The sequence below is a fragment of the Vombatus ursinus genome, unplaced genomic scaffold (assembly GCF_900497805.2).
Source record: "Vombatus ursinus unplaced genomic scaffold, bare-nosed wombat genome assembly UNPS02014768.1, whole genome shotgun sequence".
Taxonomy (NCBI): Eukaryota; Metazoa; Chordata; class Mammalia; order Diprotodontia; family Vombatidae; genus Vombatus; species Vombatus ursinus.
In genome coordinates this window covers 37,237,000-37,258,370 of record NW_020954546.1, presented here as the reverse complement: position 1 = coordinate 37,258,370, position 21,371 = coordinate 37,237,000, and the positions used below count along the sequence as shown (strand labels likewise).

General features: G+C 41.9%; 2 protein-coding genes across 2 annotated transcripts in view; both read right to left on the bottom strand.

Annotated features, from left to right (window-relative positions):
* LOC114043363 (Na(+)/H(+) exchange regulatory cofactor NHE-RF3-like) overlaps positions 1-11,633 on the bottom strand; it is a 102,756-nt gene extending 91,123 nt beyond the window's left edge. Inside the window, exon 1 of the mRNA XM_027862456.1 lies at positions 11,617-11,633. The gene's annotated coding sequence lies outside the window, so the exon portion shown is untranslated. The remainder of the gene's footprint in view (positions 1-11,616) is intronic.
* A 3,206-nt stretch (positions 11,634-14,839) lies between these two features.
* Positions 14,840-21,371, bottom strand: part of LOC114043271 (E3 ubiquitin-protein ligase RNF115) — a 50,103-nt gene continuing 43,571 nt past the window's right edge. Inside the window, exons 6-9 of the mRNA XM_027862342.1 lie at positions 20,901-20,973; positions 20,033-20,126; positions 17,762-17,877; positions 14,840-16,113 (exon numbers count right to left, since the gene is read on the bottom strand). Coding sequence (XP_027718143.1) covers positions 15,991-16,113; positions 17,762-17,877; positions 20,033-20,126; positions 20,901-20,973 — 406 coding nt within the window. The 3' untranslated portion in view covers positions 14,840-15,990. The remainder of the gene's footprint in view (positions 16,114-17,761; positions 17,878-20,032; positions 20,127-20,900; positions 20,974-21,371) is intronic.

The following is a 21,371-nucleotide window of genomic DNA, read 5'->3' as shown; positions in this document are numbered from 1 at the left end:
GGTCTAAGGCTAGATTTGAACTCTGATCTTATTGATTCTGGACCCAGTGCTCTATCCACTATGCCAATTAGCTGGTTTTTGTTTTTGTTTTTGCTTTTTTAAACATCTGGCTTCCAATCTCATCATTCTACTTTAAAATGCTCCCCCAAGGTTACCAATGCTCTCAGTTGCTAAATCCAATGGCCTTTTCTCAGTTCTCGTTCTTCTTGACCTTTTGGAAAGCTTATGATGTTGCTGCCCACCCACTCCTAAACACTGTCTTCTTCCACTGCACCGGTGGTCTTGGAGTCTTGGGGTTCTCCTCATACCTCTCTGATCACTGTCTCACTCTACTGTTGGATCACTCAACCCTATCCCCTAACCATGGGTACCTCTAAGGCTGCTTGGGCCCTCTCTTCTCTCTGCTGTCTCTTGACGGTCTCATCAGCTTACATGGGTTCAATCATCTCTCTGAAGATCACTCCCAAATACAAATAACTAGCCCTAGTTTCTCTCGGTTGAGATCCAGACCCACAACAACTGACCCCCCTGCACATCTCCACCTGAATATAGACTCTCTCAAACTCAACATGTCCAAAACAGAGCATATCCTCCCTCCCTAATCTCTCCCTTCTCCAAACTGTATTGTCTCTGTTTGTCCATGACCTCAATGTCATCCTTAGGTCCTCATTCTCACCCCATATTATTTAGTCAGGTGCCATATCTTATCAGTTCTATGCCTCCAAACCATCTCATATCCACGTTCTTATCTCTATTCACATAGCCACCACCTCAGCTCAGGCCTTCATCTCTCACCTGTCTCACTGTTCCTTAGTCCTTCACTCTTTCATCTATGGTGCACCTACTAACTATGGGTATACCCCAAGGCTCTGTACTGGGCCCTCTTCTTTTTTCTCTACATTCTCACTTGGGGATCTCATTTCCCATGGGTTCAGTTAGCTTCTCCATAGGGATTACTCATAAATCTATACATCCATCCTTAGTGGCCCTCTTGAGTTAGAGTCCTGCATCAAGAATTACCTCTTGGCATTTCAAACTCAACGAGCTAAAACAGAACTCTCCTCTCTCAAAATGCCCTTGCCCTTCCAAATTTCACTATTTTTGTCAAGGGCACCACCATCCAGTCATCTGGGCTATTTCCTACTATTCTCCTTCACAAATACTGCTCCAGCCAAAGCTGACCATGTGACCCCTGGATTCCCCCATAACTTCTGCAATCAAATATAAAAACCTATTTGGCATTCAAAGCTTTCTTCAACCTGGCCCCTTCATATCTTTCTAGTCTTTTTTGGGGGGGGGGCAGGCAAATGGGGTTAAGTGACTTGCCCAGGATCACATAGCTAATAAGTGTCTGAGGCTGGATTTGAACTCAGGTCCTCCTGACCCCAGAGCCAGTGCTCTATCCACTGCACCGCCTAACTGCCCCCTTTCTAGCCTTTTAATACATTATTCTCTTCCACAAACTCTGCAGTCCAGTTGTACTTACCAACTTGCTCTTCTTCACATACTATGCCCCATCTCTGTGACTTTGCAATAGCTGCCCCCGTGCCTGCACCACAATCCCTCCCTCACTGCCACCTCTCAGATCCCTGATTTCCTTCAGGACTCAGCTCAGGTGCTACCTTCTATATGAAGGCTTTCCTAATCCCTCTAGTAACTAGGTTACTCCTTCCCCAAATGACCTTAGATTCATTTTATATATATTATAGTTTAGTCATTTCAGTCATGTCGACTCTTCGTGACCCCTTTCTGGGAGGCTTTCTTGGCAGAGGTGCTGGAGTGCTTTGCCATTTCCTTCTCCAGCTCACTTGACAGATGAGGAAACTGAGGCAAGCAGGGTTAAGTGACTTGCCCAGGGTCACCCAGCTGGTAAGTGTCTGAGGCTGGATTTGAACTCAGAAAGATGAGTCTTCCTGATTCTAAGCCCAGTGCTCTGTGCACCATGGCACCACCTAGCTGCCCTTATACAATACTAATACGCTTATGCACACATATCGTGCTTGTTAGAATCCTGCCTTGAGGCCAGGAACTCTCTTAGGTTTGTCTTTGTATTCACAGTGCCTGGAATATAGCAGATATTTAATAAATACTCATTGATGAATGACTCTGAAATACCAAGTTCTGCCCTGTCTCCTTAGCTCCAGATCTCCATTTCCAATTGCTTGCTGTATATCTCTAGCTAGGTAAGTTACTGGTACCTTAAACTCAATATATGCTCCTCCTCCTGATTTCCCTATTTCAGTCGAGGTCCTCAAGGTTGGTCCTCTCTTGCACTCATTGCCTCCATTTTATTCCTACTGTCACCGTGCCAGTACAAACCCTCTTACCACCACCAGCCTGTCTGACTACAATGCCTCCAACCAGCCTTCACATGGGTCCTAGAAGCAGGGGTGGGGAACCTGTGGCCTCAAGGCCACACGTGACCCTCTAGGTCCTTAAGTGCAGTCCTTTGACCGAATCCAAACTTCACAGAACAAATCCCTTTTCTTTCTCCCCCCCCTTTTTTTTTGGTGAGGCAATTGGGGTTAAGTGACTTGCCCAAGGTCACACAGCCAGTATGTGTCATGTGTCTGAGGAAAGATTTAAACTCAGGTCCTCCTGACTCCAAGGCTGGTGCTCTATCCACTGCGCCACCTAGCTGCCCCACAAATCCCTTTTCAAAGGGAATGAAATCAAAGGAATGAAAATATGTTCAGTAATTACTCAGCATTACCATTCTATCAGAAAATTCACATGGACACAACTCAGCTGTGGGAAGATTTTCAGTGAAGACCAGCCTAGATGCATATCTTAAGGCAGAAATGCACCAATCTGCTGTGGTCAGATGAGTTCTGCTCAATACTGAAGAACTATTTAGGACCATTTAAAACCAGCAAAATGCTTAGCTCTGAGGAATTCAGTAGAATAAACAAAACCCTGGAATAAAATGTGGCATGAAGATGCAATAGATTATTGCACCACAAGTTACAACAAGCATGAAGAATTAAAAAAAAAAAAAGGCTGCCATGTTGTGATACCGAGTGAAGTACAAAGAATGTGCAATTGTAAATGTAAGCAATCTTAAAGGTTAAATGGCATGAATGACTTAGTACCAACTTGCTAAAAGTAAACCGCTTCCTTTCTTTTAACAAAGGGTAAACTGCAAAAAAAGGTTACATGCCTTTCATGTCTTGCTAGCTATGTCTTTGTGTTTGTGTGTTAAACCATTATCATTTTTAAAACACAAAGGCCTGTCCAACTCAAAGTAAAGTTGTCAGTATCTTATGGATAGCTTCCTTTAGATTTATTAATTATACTTTTTTCTAGTCAGAGGTGACATTTATGTTACTAATGATTTAGCTTGAAAAGCAATTGTAAATCTCCTAAATGGCTCTCACACTAAAGTGGACAGATTTAATCACTGGGCCCTTAACATTTACATTACAATCTCCACAACTTGGATATTAAGAAATGTTGACATCCTATCAACCACCAGTCAGTTCCAACTGGGATCTCCCTTCCTCCAGTATTCCCGCCTACGTTCTTCCTTTTTCTCTCAACCTAAACACCAACCCCACCATCCCCAGTCACCTGAAAGGGAGACCAGGGACACATGCCCTCTTACCAATGATCCTGAGCCCAAACCCCTCCAGCCCCTCTCCCTCCATGCACATACCCTAGCTGTGGACCAGACACTACTACTCATGCCACTTCAGCAAACAGGGAGTCAATCTATATAATCTTCCCAGTAACATGGAAGACCACTGGGGCTTGCCTCTTGACCGGCCACTATGCTCTCTGGTCAACTAAGCCTCACCAAGTGCTCTCCTGCTGTCCCCTCTAGATCAATGCGCAATGACATTTGCGATGTTAACAGACTCTAAGAACCACTGGGTCTTTCCATCTGCCTTGTAGTAGAACGTCCCTATGTGTCTTCTCTCTCTTAGAATGTGAATGGGAGAGCAGGGACTTTATCCCTTTGCTATTTGTATCCCCAATATTTTGTGTGTTACTTGGCACAAAGCCAAGTGCTTAATAAATGCTTTTTAATTCATTCAAGTAAGTCTGGGATTTAGGACAGAGATACAGCAAAAATCTGTAGCACATGAAGCCCCAACTTGGATCTCAAATACTTCTACTCACCTGGACAAGTGAGAGAATTTTACACTTTTCAATACAGAAAATCTTTTGAACCTTATTTATTCTTTAGCACCTCTGCCTTAGATCTCCTTCTCAGCAACTGACCTGCCCAGATACAAGTTGAAAAGGACTGTATGCAGATAAGTGAATTTGCTGCTTCCATCCAGGAGATTTAAAGTCCCTGAAAGTCCTCGTTTTTAGCATCTTTGTGATCCCCCTGCCCCCACCAAAAAAAAAAACAAAAAAAACAAAAAAACACATAAGACATTTTCCTCATATGAAACTAGGTTTTTCCTCAAGCAAATGCCCCAGTGGAACAGCAGGGATCAAAGAGAAACATGGAAGGAAATAAGAGGGTAGTTAGGGTATGTTATGAAAGACTTTGAATGAGAAATATTAAATTCCCTTGGCCAAGTGATTTCACATTTTTGTACATCAATTTCCTCCTCTGAAAAATGAGGGGCTGACTTACAACTCTAAAATCCTACCATGTGATGATTCAAAAACTCAGAAATTATTATTCACTATCTACAGTCATCCAGGCCTTTATCTCTACATGTTCCTATACCATGTGAAACTGTCAACAACAGCCTAAAACACACATGTATCGTGCTCTAGAAGTCAGTCAATTAGCTCCATGTGCCAGGTACTGTGCTATGTGCTGGGATACAAAAAAGAAGCAAAAGATGGTCCCTGCCCGCAAGGAGTTCATAATTGAATGGGACAGACAACAGATAAACAAATATGCAGAAACAAGCCATATGAGGGACAGACAGGAAATAACCGAAAGAGGGAAAGCACGAGAATTAAGAGGGGATGGGAAAGGCTACCTGTAGATGAGGGGATTTGAAAGCTGAGACCCGAAGGAAACTAGAGAAGCCAGGAGGCAGAGATGAAGTGGGAGAACACTGTAGGCACAAGGAACAGTCAGAGACAAAGATGCTGAGAGATGGGGTGTCCTGTTGATGGAACAGCAGGGATTAAAAAGATCATGGCAGGGAATAAGCTGGAAAAGGGTAGGGAGGGTACATTATGAAAGACTTTGAATACCAAACAGAGGATCTAATGCTAGAGATCATAGGGCATCACTGGAATTTACTGAGGGGGTTGGGGGGACCTACTAAATAAAAATCTAGATCTACTATTAAGAAAAATTTAGCAAAGATTCACAGAAAGATTCTTTGATAAAGAGAAAACTAATAAATGCTCATTTAATATAATCAATTTGGAAAATTTGGATTCAAATCCTGTCCCTGCTTCTTACTAGTGGTGAAAGTCTATGTTACCACCTTCCTGGTCTTCTCATCCGTAAAATGAAGAGGCTGAACTAGGTGACCCCTCCAGTCTCAACTCAATATCCTCTAATGTTTTAGGCTAACCAAAAGTTTCCAACACATGCTACATCACAAAAACATCATTTATGTGGTGGCAAGCTAATCTTCCTTTGGAGCTCTGGTCCTTCTCCTGCATAGCCTGCAATCAACTATGGCGTCCTAAATGCCTCACCGTCCTCAATCACCAAATCTACTCATCATCCTCCCTTAACGTATACTTGTACAGCTAAATACATCTTGAGGTTTCCCTGTGACACAGGTCATTCAACCAAATACTTAGTATACGCAAAAGCCTCGTGGGTACACAAAGACGAAAGATGAAATGGTCCCTGCCCTCAAGGAGCTTTCAATCTACTAGACAGCTAGTGGTGCCCTCTATAAATAAGAAATAAGTTTGGAAGAAGGGCACACTTAGTGGGAAAGATAATGAAATGTGCTTTGGGCATGTTGAGTTGGAAATGCTTATAGAACACCAAAAGACAGACATCCAAGAGGCAGCTGGCAATTCAGCAATGGAGTTCAGGAGACTAAGTTGAGTGATCATTTGCATAATTTAACACATGATGTAATGTCCATGAGAGAGAAACAGAAAGTCAAAAGAAGAGTCCACTGAAGGAAAACCATGTTTAGGAGATTAGAAATGGATGACAAAAGCAGAGAACACAGAATGGTCAGACAAATTGGAGAATCATACCACAGACACCAAAGGGAGTGGCTGACAGTGATAAAAGCTGCATAAAGATCAAACAGAATGAAGTCTAAGAAAAGGACATCAGATTTAATAGAAAAGATCATGAGTAATATAAGAGTAACAGCCATTCCCAAACAGTGGTCAAAGGATATGAACAAACCATTTTCAAAAGAATTGCAAAGTATTCACAACCACATGAAAGAATGTTCCAAATCATTAACAAGAGAAACGTAAACCAAAACAACCCTGAGGCTTTATCTCACATCCCCAAAATTGGCAAAAATGCCCCAAAATGGCAATACTCAATGTTGGAGGGGTTGTAGAATGATAAGCACACTAATACATTGTTAGTGGAGCTGTAAGATGACACAACCATTTTGGAAAGCAATTTGGAATTATACAAATTAAGTGACTAAATGTCCATACCTTGTGACTCCGTTACTAGGCTTACAGCCCAAGAAAGCCATTAACAAGAAGAAAGTCCCTATATATATCAAAATATTTAAAACAACACTTTTTGTGATAACAAAGATCTGGAAACAAAATCGACATCCCTCAATTAGGGAATAGCTAAACAAATCACAGTACATGAATGTAATGGAATATTACTGTGTGATTAAAAAAAAAAAGGATGTGTGATGAATACAAAGAAGTATGGAAAGATCTATATGAACTGATGCACAGTAAAGTGAGCCAAGAAAACAATACACACAATTAACTACAACAATGTCAATGGAAAGAACTACAAACCAAAAAATCAAAAGTGAGTGCCACAAAACTACAAAGATCAAACAGGACTCAAATGAGGAGACATGAGGACACCCCCAACCCACCGTTTTGTGGAGGCAGGAGGTCCACAGGGATTACACACACTGCACACAGACTTTTTCAATGTATTGATCAGTTGTGCTGACTCTTTTTCTTCTCTTTAAAAAAAAAAAAGCCCCAAACTGTTACATGGGACAGTTCTTTGGGGCAGGGTGAGGGAGGAATACTTGGGATAACTAGATGTAAGAAATAAAAATCATCAATAAGTAAATAAAAATGTAAGTATGTATTTTAAAGAGAGACCATTAATAACCTTGGGGAGAACACTTTCAATAGAGTAATGAGCTTAGAAACTAGAGAGCAAGGGGTTAAAGAAGGAAATAGAAGCAATGAGTATTTTTCCTAGGAGTATGGCTATAAAAGGAGCTAAAAGAATAGGTTTTAGGGAATGGCAGAGTCAAAGACGCAGGACATGCAGTCATGTTTGTCAGCAAGAGGGAGGAAACCAGCGAATAGAGTGACTGATGATGATGAGAATGGGGATGACTGAGGGAGTAAGATCTGGGAGAAGATGGGAGGACATGAGTGAAGGGCATTACTAAATAGAAAGGTTAACCCCCTCTTTTTCCAAAACTAGAGCAAAGGAAGGAGAAAACAGCTAGTGATATGGAGTAGGGGAAAAGAGGGATCTCACAACTGATGGCCTCTGTTTTCTCAGTAAAGTAGAAAACAAGATCTTTTGAGAGAGAGAAAGAGAGAGAGGTAGTAATATAGGAGGTCTGAGGGAAAAGAAGGCTTAGAATAGCTGCTGTGGTTAGTATTATCTATCAGGATTCATAGGATCATAGATTTAGGGCTAGAAGGGACCTTAGAGATTATTTCGTTCAAAGCCCTCATTTTATAGATGAGGAAACTTCGATCCAAAGTTTACACAAGTTAGTAGGTAGTAGCCAAGATTCAGATCTGGGTCTTCCCACAATCTTTCCACTGTACCAGGTTGCCTCAACTCTGAGTCAATCTGGGAAGAATAGGATTGCCATACATCCGTGGCAATTAGTGACAATTAACACTAGCTGACATTTACTGAGCATTTTAGATATAGTCTCTTGAAATTACGAATTTGTAATGGAGACAGTTGGCAGAGTAGCAGGACCATCTCCTTCAGCAGTACATGAGTAGGAACAAATGCAGCACTTCTGGGAGTAACCCAGAGTTGGAGTTACTCCCAACTGGTAAGCAGCAGCAAATCAGAGGCCACGGACTCGAGGAGATGGAATGTAGTTGAACTGGTTGACCAAAGGAGTCAAGTGTTGGGGCAGCTAGGTGGCACGGTGGATAGAACACCGGCCCTGAAGTCAGGAGGACCTGAGTTCAAATCCGGCCTCAGACCAAACACTTGACACTTACTAGCTGTGTGATCCTGGGCAAGTCACTTAACCCCAATTGCCTTAAAAAAAAAAAAGTCAAGTGTTAAGGAAGGCAAGGCAAGAGCTGGGGTGAGGAAACAGAAGAACAGGAAGAGAGGAGGGATTAGAAGTTATATCAAGAAGAAAGGACTTAGGAGGAGTGAAGCAAAAGAAGATATGAATGTGGATGGAGCACCAGCCCTGAAGTCAAGAGGACCTGAGTTCAAACCTGACCTCAGACACATAACACTCATTTAGCTGCGACTCTGGGCAAGTCACTTAACCCCAATACCTAAAAAATAAAAAAAATGAAGATATGGATGGACAATGTTATTCCTCTCTGATTGTTTCAGTGTTCAGGATCATTCAGTCCAACTGAACTCAAAAACATTTAGTAATGTAATTAACCTACGTGCTAGATGCTGGGGACACAGAATCAAACCAGCGCCTTCTCTCGAGTAGCTAGTGACAGTCTATTGGGGAGAGAGATATACATACACAAGTAAATAAAATACAAACTAAATAAATTCTAAGGGAAGAGAATGCTAATATAACTGGAAGACTGAGGGATCAGGAAAGGCCTCAAGTACGAACACTACCTGGGTAGTGCTCTGAAGAGAGGGCGGTGAGACAAAAGGACATTCCAGACGCGGAGAATCACTGCAGAATCAAGGAATGGAGGCGGAAGAGAAAAGTTTTGTACATTGAACAGTGAGCAGACCACTGGGACTAGAATGGTTAGTGTACGAAGGGGAATAATATGAAATAGGTAGAAGGGGAACCAGACTGTGGCAGGCCCTAAATGTCAGGTTGATGTCTTTTGAGTCAAGATGAGGGTTCAAAACTTACTAGCTGTGTGACCCTTCATGTTGCTTAACTTCCCTGAGAGTCAGTTTCTTCATCTGTAAAAACGAGCAAATTGGACTAGAGCCTCTGAGGTCCCTTCTAACACCAAATCTATTGTCCCACGATCCTACTTTCAATTTATGAATCAGGACATAACAGGCGGATGTCTGAGTTTAGGAATATCAATGGGCTGTCTGCATGAAAAATGGACTGGAGAGAAACAAGGCTGGAGGCAGCAAGGCCAGTTACTAGATTAATGCAATAATCTGGGCTAGAAATGATGAGAGCCTAAACCGATGTGGAGGTTGTGCGAACAGAGGGAAGGGGAGTTCTGCCAGGTGGGGAGGTGCAGGTCTACAGAGCCTGCTAGTGGGGGAGGCTGAGGCAAGTGAATTCTTCAAGTTTGGGAATTCCATGCAGCAGCGGGCTAAGCTGATAGGGTTTCCCAACTAAGATCCAGAGCCGACAGAGTGAAACCCTGGCAGCAGCAGCCCACCAGGCTGCCTAAGGAGAAGTGAACCAAATCAGGTCCGAAACAGAGCAGGGAAAAGCCCCCGTGATGGGGATTAGTGGTGGGATTGGGCAAAATGAGTGGCTGCTGAATTTCCAGCCTGGGAGAGACAGGGAGACCGAGTCTCCTTCCAAAAAAAAAAAAGTTCCCTTTTGGACATGTTGACTTGAGATTCCTACATGACATCCAGGTAGAGAGGTAAAGTGAGCAGTTGCTAACATGGGGATGGAATTTAGGAGAGAGATTAGAGTATTATGTGTATTGAGAGGATAACTGAATACACAAGAACTGATAAAATTACCAAAAGAAGCAGTGTAGAAAGAGGAAAGGAGGACCCAGGACAGAGCTTTGGAGGATAACCACACTTTAAGAGGGCAGCAGGAGAAGGCTGGTCCAGAGAAGACCAAGGGTCAGTCAGACAGAGAAGAAGAAAATCAAGATAAAGCAGTGTCACAGAAACAAAGAAGAGAACATCCAGGTCCAGGTGGTCAATTATGCTGAAAGCTGCCGAAGTCAAGGAGGGGGACTGGGAAAAAACCACTGGATTTATCAGTAAAGGATGCTTTGATCTCTGATGGATCAGCTCTGGATCTTAAAAAGAATATGTTTCCTTGCATGCATAGCCTTTTAAGGTTTTTTGGACCCCTCTGCCAGTCTGGTGAAGTCCACAGACCTCTCCCCAGAATCAGGTATTTTTTTTTAAAATTCATAATTGAAGAAAATAGTAAATTTCTTTTTCATTAAGGTTTACCGCCCCTGTCGGACCCTTGGGGGAGAATGGTTGGATACCAGGTTAAGAACTGCTGCCACTGAGATTCCCACTCCATGGAGTTGAGGATTTCGGAGGGATGCCTGCACTGTGGAAACCACAGCCATCCTGGTTCCCGGCTGCCACCTGCCATTAGTGGCAAAGTAGAGGGCCTTCTCAATATTTCATGCATGTGTCTTGTCTTGTTTTCACATTACGAACATTTACAGACTACTCCACCTCTTTTAGAGGCCTCTTGTAACAAGGTAAAACAATTAAACAAAACTAACAATACAGTGACTTCATCTCTATTTCCATTCAATGACTGCCACACGCCTATCGTATCTAATTTTTCCAAAATTATATTCAAGTCATTACAGGAATCACAAGAAAAATAAAAAATGTAAATAAAAGTGAATAATCAGAAGAGACCTTATAAGAATGAACAGTATACATTCTAATGGAGAGGATATTAAAATGATTGTTTCAGAATCCTAAAGTCACAAGGGATCATAGATATAGTCAATTATGACAGAAGATCTATAAATATTTTTGTAATGTTTTGAAGATGCTATAAGAAAAAAACAAAAGGAAGGGACACATTAAGGGAAAATGGAAAAGATGGGTCAATTTATTAACACACCTTCTCTCTCTCTCACACACACACACACACACACACACACACACACACACACACACAGAGTTTTATGTAGGAATATATTCAACCTGAAATGAGTAAAGATTATAGAGAAGAAAAAAGTGTAAGACAAGAGAATAGAGGGAGATAAAGAATAAGCCATCATAACTGTTGGTGTAAATGGGATAAATTCACACATAAAATGGAAGTTAGTGAAATAGATTAGAAAGTAAACTCAAAGAATATGTTGTTTACAAAAAACACACTTGAAACATAAAGATTTACACATGGTTGAAAGACAGTTAAAATAAAATTATGCCTCGGCTAAACATAAAAATGAAAGAGTATTATTCCAGACAAAGCAACAGTAAAAATAGACTTAAAGAGATAAAGAGGGAAATTATATTCTGCTAAAAGGTAACAGACAATGACATGATTTTAATACTTAACAAAGCTCCTAATATGAACATTCATCCCGCTCTCAGCAGCTTCTACGTCATATGCTCCCTTCTCTCAACTACTGTAGTCAAGTACTCTTTTTTTCCTAAAGCCAAACCTCTTTAGCCCTCTCCAGCAGTCCAGGGCCTCTTCCATTTAACATCCATTTGCATTTACAGCTGTAGAAACTTTGCACAGATTAACTCGAACAAAGAATCCTGAAGTCTACGTTTCACTTTCCCAAATCCTTTGAAGCAAATTATAAGTATCTTACACCTAGAGAGAGCAGAGATTAGTGACCTCCCAAGGGTAGGAGGTAGCCTGGCAATAATTTCCTATGAGTCACATTCCTGAGGAAGTAAAGGTGCTGAAGTCAACTCATGCCAGAAGTACAATAGTGACAATAAGCTTAAATTAATATGGTCTGGTTTGGAAAATGTTTGTTTTCTTTTTTGCTTTATTATTAGCAGTAGATTATGTTCTCTGACTTACATTTTAGTAAGGCCACTAAAATAATAATAATAATAATTGTTATTATTATTATAATAACAGAATAATTACAGCACTTATGTAATACCTGCTATGCACCAGGCATTGTGCTAAGTTCTTTCCAAATATTATCTCTATTTGCCTACAGTAATTCATACCAGAACTACTGAAAGGTAGCAATTCAGAAGTGTACTGAGGAAGAAACAGGAGCAAACCCAATTAAGATGAATTTGCAACAGAAGTCCACAAAGAAAAAGAAAAAGAATTCATTATCAAATCACAGACTTAGACCTTATGTTTGAATCCAACCGATCATGAAACAGTCTTTTAAAGTAGGAACAAGATATATTAAGCACTTTCTCCTCAATTTTTTGAGCCCTTCTCTTCTGTTAACAGATGCAGAAACCTTAAGCAAATTGTATTAATTCTTTCCTCTAGAATTCTAAGGAGAAATATCCCTCTTACCACAGAATAAAAATATGGGCTATGCTGGTTGCTCTATAATAAAGAATTCACAGCAATTTATAAGTCAAAAGCTGTAAACATGGAAATGCTGATTTTTATTACAAATGTATAATGAGAGAACAAGTTGATGTAGCTCTAAACTGCATTTCTAAGCTTTTTAAGTTTTTTACAATGCTCTTTCTTAACTCCATCACCATACCCACCACCTTTCTTCTGATGTTTAAAAGAAAAGGTTTAAAGAGAATGTACAAAAACATGGATACAAATTAATATCTCACCTTGTTGTACAAGTTAACTAAAAAGTAAGCCTTTTAGGAGAGGAGACTAAAAAAGAAATCGAGCAGCCATTAGACCAACAGTCATTTCCTTCTATGTCTGCTCTGCTTTCAGGTGAGTACAAAGAGTTATACCTGCTTCTCCAATATAAACATGATGCTGGGAGGTAATCTACAACAGGGGAACCAATGTCAGTCTGGATCCCGGGGAGCTTAGTCCTCTGAGTTACCCGCTCAGAGCATGTATGATATCTTCATACTCAAGGACCTTTGAGGGAAATCCAATCCCAAGTGTCACCATTTCTTAATTATCTTCCCCCGCCCCCACCACCTTCTGTCTGCTGCACTTAACAGAGGAACGTAAATAATATTCGACATGTTTGGCAAGTGCTAAAACAATCTAGGTAAGTGGAAAATAAAATACAGTTGCCTCTAATAAGCAAGGAAAATCAGACTACTCCAACTAGAACCACCACCACACTAGGGGCCCAAAAGTCACCACAGGGATTCATATTCATCCTGAGTCCAATTACTGCCTTAAAGACTACAGCTGGACAAGATGAAAAACTACAATATGTAATCCTCCAGTATAATTCTGCCTACCATACCATCATCACACTGCACACCTCATTCTAGGAAGTCTTCCCTGATTGAGTATATTATAGAGAATAGATTCCTACCCTCTTACCTCAAACTTTAATGAAGATTTGGGAAAGAAAGAAGAAGAAAAATCACGTGTAAGATGTCAATCTATACTTGTCTATTCTTAGGAGTCGAGTCGTCTGAGAGCAGGACCTATGTTCTATCCAGAACTACACAGGTAATGGTCACTCAGTATGGACAGTGACGGCCACTCTACTCATTAGAGATTAAGGTCACATTTCCAAGACATAGGCAAACAACCTCTCAGCCTTAGAGAAGGCATTCCAAGCAGTATCAACAGTCCCCTGACTTCCATTCATCCTGTAAATCTGTTTCTGGGCAAACATGTCCAGACGTAAAGAAATCTTCCTCTCTCTGATTATAGGCCCCAAAATATATAAGGAATATCTAAGGATAGGCTCTTCCTGGAAATAACTCCTTAATCCCTAGGATCAGAAAAGCCACATGCTCTGGCAAGTTATGAAAGGAAGGTACATCTATTTCTCAGGGTCCACAGCATGGGTTAAAGGAAGAAGGGTAAGAAACAAAGATGTTATTCCATAGATCATCACTGGCCAACGTCTGCCCACAGAGCACACTATTCATTCCTCATTCTGTTTCACTGCAGAACTGAAGCACACATTTCTCAGAAGCACAGTTTATAGCACAACTAAAGCTGAAGAGCTCTAAGAAACAGCTTATTTTTCTTCATGTCCTCAATCCTCTATAGCAGGTAAAATGGAGATTTTATGTAGTTTTGCCTATTGCTGTTAGTGGTATTTGCAATCAAAATATCCACAAATTTTACAAAGTCATTTATATCTTTTCTACAGCTCCAGATAACTTCAGTACAAACGCTCCTTGCCCTGTTATATCCAGACATTTATTGGCAAAAAAAAAAACCAAACATCTACCTTGGAAGACACGATAGACCAGAAATTTTGTCAGCCAATCAAAAAATAGTAACGGACTCCAAAACTTTAGAGAATGCAGCCCTAGTGGACCCTGGAGCAATAGATCAAACTAACACATGGCCTCCACGCTGTGCAGACTGTATGCCAAGAACCAAACGACTCTCAAGGAACTGCCTTCCTTCCCCTCTTGGCCCAAGCTGAATCACACCCTGCTAGTCCTGCCTTTCATCAATGGCCCCTGTTCTAGCTGCTCTCATTTGTGCAGCAATAGCTCTATTACAAAAAGACATACTAAAAACAGAGCTACAGTACATGATGTTCACTGAAAAAGAAAAAAGAAAGGGCAGAAGTAGGGGGAGCCAAGAAATGATTATGGATTCTCCTCCTAAGCCATTTGTATTTCAGAAGACTCTCCGGGGGGTTTGTGACCTCCACAAACAATGCCGGCGTCAGCTTCCCCCAGCACCCAACCCCTCCCCAGCCCCAGCATGGCCTCATGGGCCATCACCACAGCCCCACTATTCCCATGTAACACTTTAAAGCTCCAACAACATTCTTGACCTTCTTCATTTATTCAACTTTAGAAAATGAACGCTCCACAGAGCTGTGTACATGTGTATAGGGATGCTCGCAGGTTAACAGAGTAGGCCCTTAAGTCAGATACCTCCTTCCGTCGAGTGCTCTTGGGCCTGGCCACAAATGGTATGACTCCAACAGCAGCAAGAACCAGGCAGAACAGCAATGGTTTACAAGTGAAATGTGTTTTTAAAAAAAGTTTAAAAATAGACAACATAAAAATCTAAACTCTTGAAGACCAATGAATTACCAAGTACCAATGAACTAGACACTCAAGCAGTTCACGAAACATCCCATTCATTTCCTGAAGAGATATCTTCAGGACAACAGGCAGGAAACAAGGAACCTACTATGAGTCGAGGGCAATTGTAGACCCTAAATCTAAGAGTCACAGTCCTCCGTCCCTTTAGCTTTCATCCTGTCTTAACCCTTTCCTAACAAGGGGACAGGGCAGGGTCCCAGCTAGACTATAAGAATATATCATTATTGTCTTCTCAAGGGCAACTGCCGCCTCCTTAAGTATCATTTTAAAGAGAAAAATGAGCCAACCCAAAGGGACAGACTAATAAGCCACTTTCTCTTTCCCACTTTAACTGTCCCTCAGTTTGCTCTTGGAAGCTCAAGGCAAAGCTCTGGCTTCCTTTCACCTGACTTCATGGCTAATCCAGCCAGGAAGAGCCACTTTCATCCAGTTAAGACAAATACTTTATGCCACAAGGATCATGGGGTTTTGGTTCCACTGCATTTACTTTAAAATACACTGATGAGGGAGATGGAGGCTGGGGGAAAAAGCAGAACCTCCACTACAAGGCAGCATGACAGAGAGCAGAACCCTAACTAGACCTTTAAGGAATTTATTCCATTCTGAAAGAAACACATAATTAAGTTTCACAAGTATAAAATCAAGTCATCACTCTGAATTCAGGAATAAGAGAGGCATTCGGCTGTAGATACAATTCCATCTGTAAATGCTAACTTTGAATTTGGAGAGGGACAGCACTCATTGCAGTAATATTACGGGCTGGGATTTCTGGTGAGGTTCCTATGTCCACGTACTATTTTTTTATACAATTTACATTTGTAGTAAGTCTACCACGGCCCCAGCTCAAGGGGTCTTGAGCTTCAGAAAGTTCATGGGTCATGCAGTTGGCTGTCACTGCTATAGCCGCTGCTTGAAGAGGCCTCGCTGTTTGGTGTTTGCCAGGTTGCGTCCTCACCGCTTAAGCTCTTCCTGCAAACAGGACACGTGTCATGCTGAAACACACAGACACCAGAGAAAAAGTGAGCAGCCAGACTTGAAAAAAAGAAAAGAAAGGGGTCGAAAAAAGCCAAGATGAAATTAAAAGAAAACAAACTATAAAGAAAAGTTGGGGAAGCATAGAGAGCAGTGTTTCTCAAAGTACAGTTCAAGGACGCCCAGGATCCACCCCAAGATCCTGTCACGGGTCCCCAAGGTCAAAGCTATTTCCATAATAATACTGAGGTGTTATTGCCTATTAAAATATTTCTTCCTTTTACAACTACATGTGTATGAGGGCAGATTTTTTCTATATAATTCAACCAAAACGGATCACAACAGACCGAACGCAAAAGCAGATATGAGAATATAGCTGTCTTCTATTAAGCAAGACAAAAAGACATAAAATTCTCAATAATCTTTTGTTTTGAAAAATGTAGTTATTTTCCATAAAAATGTTTTATAGATTTATTATTGTTAATGTTGTTATAAGTATTTTTAAAATTTATCCATTTTAATTTCTAATACAGACCTAACCCACGTAAACAAAAGCTCTTAAGGCTTAGCGCAGTGCCTGGTACATAGTAGGTATTTAATAAATGTTTACTGCATTTTTCAGATTAAGGGGCTTCAATTTTTAAAGGGGTCCCGAGACCAAAGAATTTTAAAACCACTGATACAGAGCGTACTGCTGCATGCATAACACCCTGGCCACAAGAGGCGGCCCTGATCCCTGCTGTGGGTGCGAAGGCCTCTATCCCAAAAAGATCAAAGAAAGAAGAAAAGGATGCATATGTACAAAAATATTTATAACAACATTTTTTGTGGTGGCAAAAAACTAAGGGAATAACCATCAATTGGAGATATTACAGTGAACAAATTACAGTGAAATGAAATGAAGGAATGAAATGAAATTCAAGAGTGCTATCAGAAATGACGAAAGGAATGATTTCAAGGAAACCTGCAGAGACTCGTATGAAATGAGCAGAACAACTTACACAATAACAACACTGTAAATACAAATCACTCTGACATACTTAAGAACTCTGATCAATGCAACGATCAACCAGGATTCCGGAGGACCAATGATAAAGCCTGCTACTCTTCTCTGACAGAGAAATGATGGCTCCAGGGTGCAGAGTCAGACACAGATTTTTGAATATGGCCAATGTGGGAATTTGTTTTGCTTGACTATGCATATTTGTTACATATTTGTTAGTGGTAGAGGGCTGGGAAAAAAAAAAAACCTAACTTTTGTTCACTGAAAAAAAATCACTTGAAAAACATACCTGCTGTGAGGCCTTGGGTCAAGACAAATACCTGAGCTCAAACTTCAAGCAGACTTGAAACAACTGCACTAGAAACCAGACCACCTGGTCACGACTGGCACATACCATTGTCTTTTTGGTCAAAGCACCAAAGAGAACTAACACAAACTGGTGGCAGGAAGGAAAAGGCCGCAAACACCTGCTATCCTATCTGGCCTATAAGAGTGGGACAGGCACTAAGCAAGCAATCATTTTCTAAAAATCAGTGAAGGTTTTACTCAGGGCTGGGTCAGGGAAAGAGGAGGCTAAAATTTTATTTGGTTCCCCCCTGTACAGTGCTCTCCTCAACACCACTCACATGCTACACCAAAGACCGGCAGTTGGGAACCAAACTCACCAGTTCCAACCATGGCACAATACAGCTGCTGTGAAAGAAGTGGTTGCAAGGTAACTGCAGGACTTTCTCTCCGACTGTGTAGTCTTCTTTGCACACTGGACACTCCAGACCCGTATCTGCAGAGGGAGAATACGTGTCATGAAATACACATGCAAAGGAAGCTACTGGAATTAGCCTTGTCTTCTCAGCAACAGCACAGAGAGAGGAAAAGTAGGAGGGGAGAGTGGGTGGTGGACAGAACTGTGAGTTTTAACCCAAAATGGAGGAAGGGAGGAAAGAATCACAGCAGAACAGGATCTTCTCCAACATAAGCTTGGATCTGAACTAATTAGGCCTGGATTTTCAATCACAGGTTAAATCTAGTTTCCATTATGTTTTCTAATAAAAAGAAAAACCAGGGAAACATCTTCCTAAACCTTTCCGCTGCCATGTAAATAAAACCTGAGGCTGTCTGCTTCTATCCAGCAAACAGCGGCATTCTCCTGATCAAAAGGAAGGGATTCACTCTCAGCACATTTGAGCACTCATGCTCCACATCTCCAGTCACTGCTCTGTTTTTTCCAACTACCACCATTCTCTTCGCTGCCACAATGGCTGAGCCAAAGTCCACTGGCACAAGGTACAGGGTGAGGACCTGACCAGGAGGGGGCAATGTGGAACCGTAATGCAGGCTCCTTTCTGAGTGTTTCCTAGCTACAGTTCAAAGCCAGGTGGCTCAGCCTCTCGCTCCCGCCCAAGGAGGCTGCTGTGTGCGGGTGGCAATGGTGACCCAAAATGAAGAACCCCTCCCAAAGGGATGTGGCTACCACGTCCCCAAGAGCAGAACTCCCCAGACAGCACCATCCCCATCTCCACAACAGCTGAAATGCGGGCCTCCATACATATTACCTGGGAGAATCAAAGCATATGGGCTCTCATTTTCACTCCTCCTTCAATACCCTCACTGCTAAGATCCCAGCCCCAACCCCTTTCTCTCTCTCTCTCTCTCTGTCTCTCACACACACACACACACACACACACACGCACGCGCACACACACGCGCGCGCACACACACACACACACGCACACACACACACACACACACACGGATCACTCTAAGAGCCTGCTGGTCCCACCTCTCTGACACCAATCTCTCCTCCACTCCAATCTATCTACTATGTCCAGACTAAGCTTCCTAAAACAAAACGTTCATCGTATTACTCCCTTACACTCACTGCCACTAGGAGGACTTATTACCTTTACTCCAAACCCAACTTGATTAAAGGTATACTTTATCCTCCTTCCCAAAACAACCCCCACCACAAACTTCCCTGTTTCTATTAAGTGAGATGTCTAGGCCCAAACTCTTCTCTCTCAAACCTACTTGACATCCTGTAATAGTTCTATTGTTTCTTTCTTTAAAATGTCTCTAATATCTACCTACCTATCTGTCTATCTATCTATATATATATATATGTACATATATATCAACTCTTAATCCCCACTGCCACCGTGCTAGTCCTTCCAGATAATTAACTCTTCCCCCTTAATTCATCCCTCCCAGGGGTATCAGAACTCTCTTCCTATAAGGCAGATTTCGCCTTGTCTGGTTTAAGAATCAGCAATGACTCCCTACTATGGCCTACTTTAGTAATGAAGCACCAGCTGCCCTGCCTGGCTATCAAGGCCTTCCATAATCTACTCATTCAAACTCATCTCTATTTCCCAGTACACAAGCCCTATCCAGTTCCTTCACACCATTTCACTCATCCATCACACCCATTCTTACTTTGACTTTGTTCGTGTTAACTCCCTTACCTCCTCTCAACCTTTGACATTTAGCTCAAGTCTCATCTCCTCCTTTACATCTATTCCAACTATCCCAATACATCCCCATCTCTAGGAGATTACACCATCTTTGTGCTCCAGGTGCACTTGTGTTGGACTATATGGTACCGATTATATTTATATTGCTATTCAATAGTGTCACATGATTGCCAACTAGATTACAAACTTCTTGATGGAAGGTCTCTTATGTTTGTATGGGTTCCCCCAGAGAAGCGCCATCACAGTGTGAAGCACACAGCAGCTACTCAACAAACTAGTGGTCAATCAGCACACTGAAAGGAAAAGCCATTCTCTACATCTCTCCCTTCCCATAAACATACGGGACTGGTGGGGAACTATGGAAATATCAGCTTTACCAAATGGAGCCTAAAGATTCTAATACGGGAAGGTTAAAGTCCTGAACAGCAAAACGAGCAGAAGAGAGCAATATGAAAATTAACCCACCAACTTGTTCCTGAGTTACTTTCACTGTTGGAAGAGAGGTGATCTTTTCTTTATCAGCTGGGGGCGGCCCAGTGTTTTCCAACTGCCCTAAGAGCTGCAAAAGAAAAACGTAGACAACTTAACAGTTCAACAGAAGGTGGCTAACGCAGCAGAAGGTGGATGGAGGTGGTGGACGTATTAGCTGTTCTGACCTCTGACCTCTGCAGGGTATTAAGAAACACAGGTTTTCCCCCTCTTGCTCTAGAAGCTCTTAGGTTTGTCTTCCAGAATATCAGATCAGGTTGATGTCACATCAGAGTTAAGGTAAGCAGTCTGTCATTGCTCAGTTGAGACATGATTGAGCCAAAATTTCACCACATGGTAACTCACAAAGGGGAGAGGGGGACATAATATTGGTGATGCTATAAATAAGATCACAGGCTGGTTCACAGTAAAAGCTACTGATTGGCAAACCTCATTTACCAATAATTGGAAAGGAAGCTGGCAATGATGGAAGAGGAAGAATGGGACAATTGTTCCCTGACTTTGGCAATCTACAAAGTCAATGACTAAATTCATCCAAATACACACGCCACACACACACACACACACACACTGCTTGTTACTAGAGAACTCCCCTTTCACTGGGGTTTAAATATCATTTTCCAGGAAATCACTTAAACCCCAAAGGAAAGTGGAAACCGCTTTCCAGACACAATGTGCTATACCTACTTCTTGTCAAATGGAAAACTCAGATTTAGGCACTGGGAAAAATTGTAAATGGTGGTGACTGCAGGGATCATCATAAATGCAGTGCTACAAAGAGGAAGGGAAGCCTGGGAGCCAGGGAACACAAAGAGTAGACATCCTCACAAAGGCAGCTCCTCACCTGGGTGACAATGGCGTCAAGGCCCGCCTGACCCCAGGCATAGTCCCCGGGGTTGGAGTGCAGCATCCCACTCCTGCAGATGGGATGAGACAAACAGCATTAGGCGGGGTCGCCTTGCCAAGCCCCAGGAAGAACTGGCAAAGGGACCCCATTCTGGGGAGTCACTGCTCCTCCAAAACCAGTTGGGAATTCCTCAAATTGTGTAAGTGAAATCAGATGGGTATAAATGTTTTTCATTTCTAAGGATTCACTTTCTACACTGAATTGCGCACAAAAAGGCAATTCATCATATGTGAGATAGAGGGCAACGGCACAAAGAAAAACAAAAACAAAACAAAACCCACCCACCTACCTGCCAGCCCCATCTAGACTCTCACGTGTGGCTGCTCTCTTCACCATACGAGTGGCACAGAGACACAGCATTGAAAATGGCACCACTGAACAGAATAAAGCAAGAGGCAGGTAGTCACT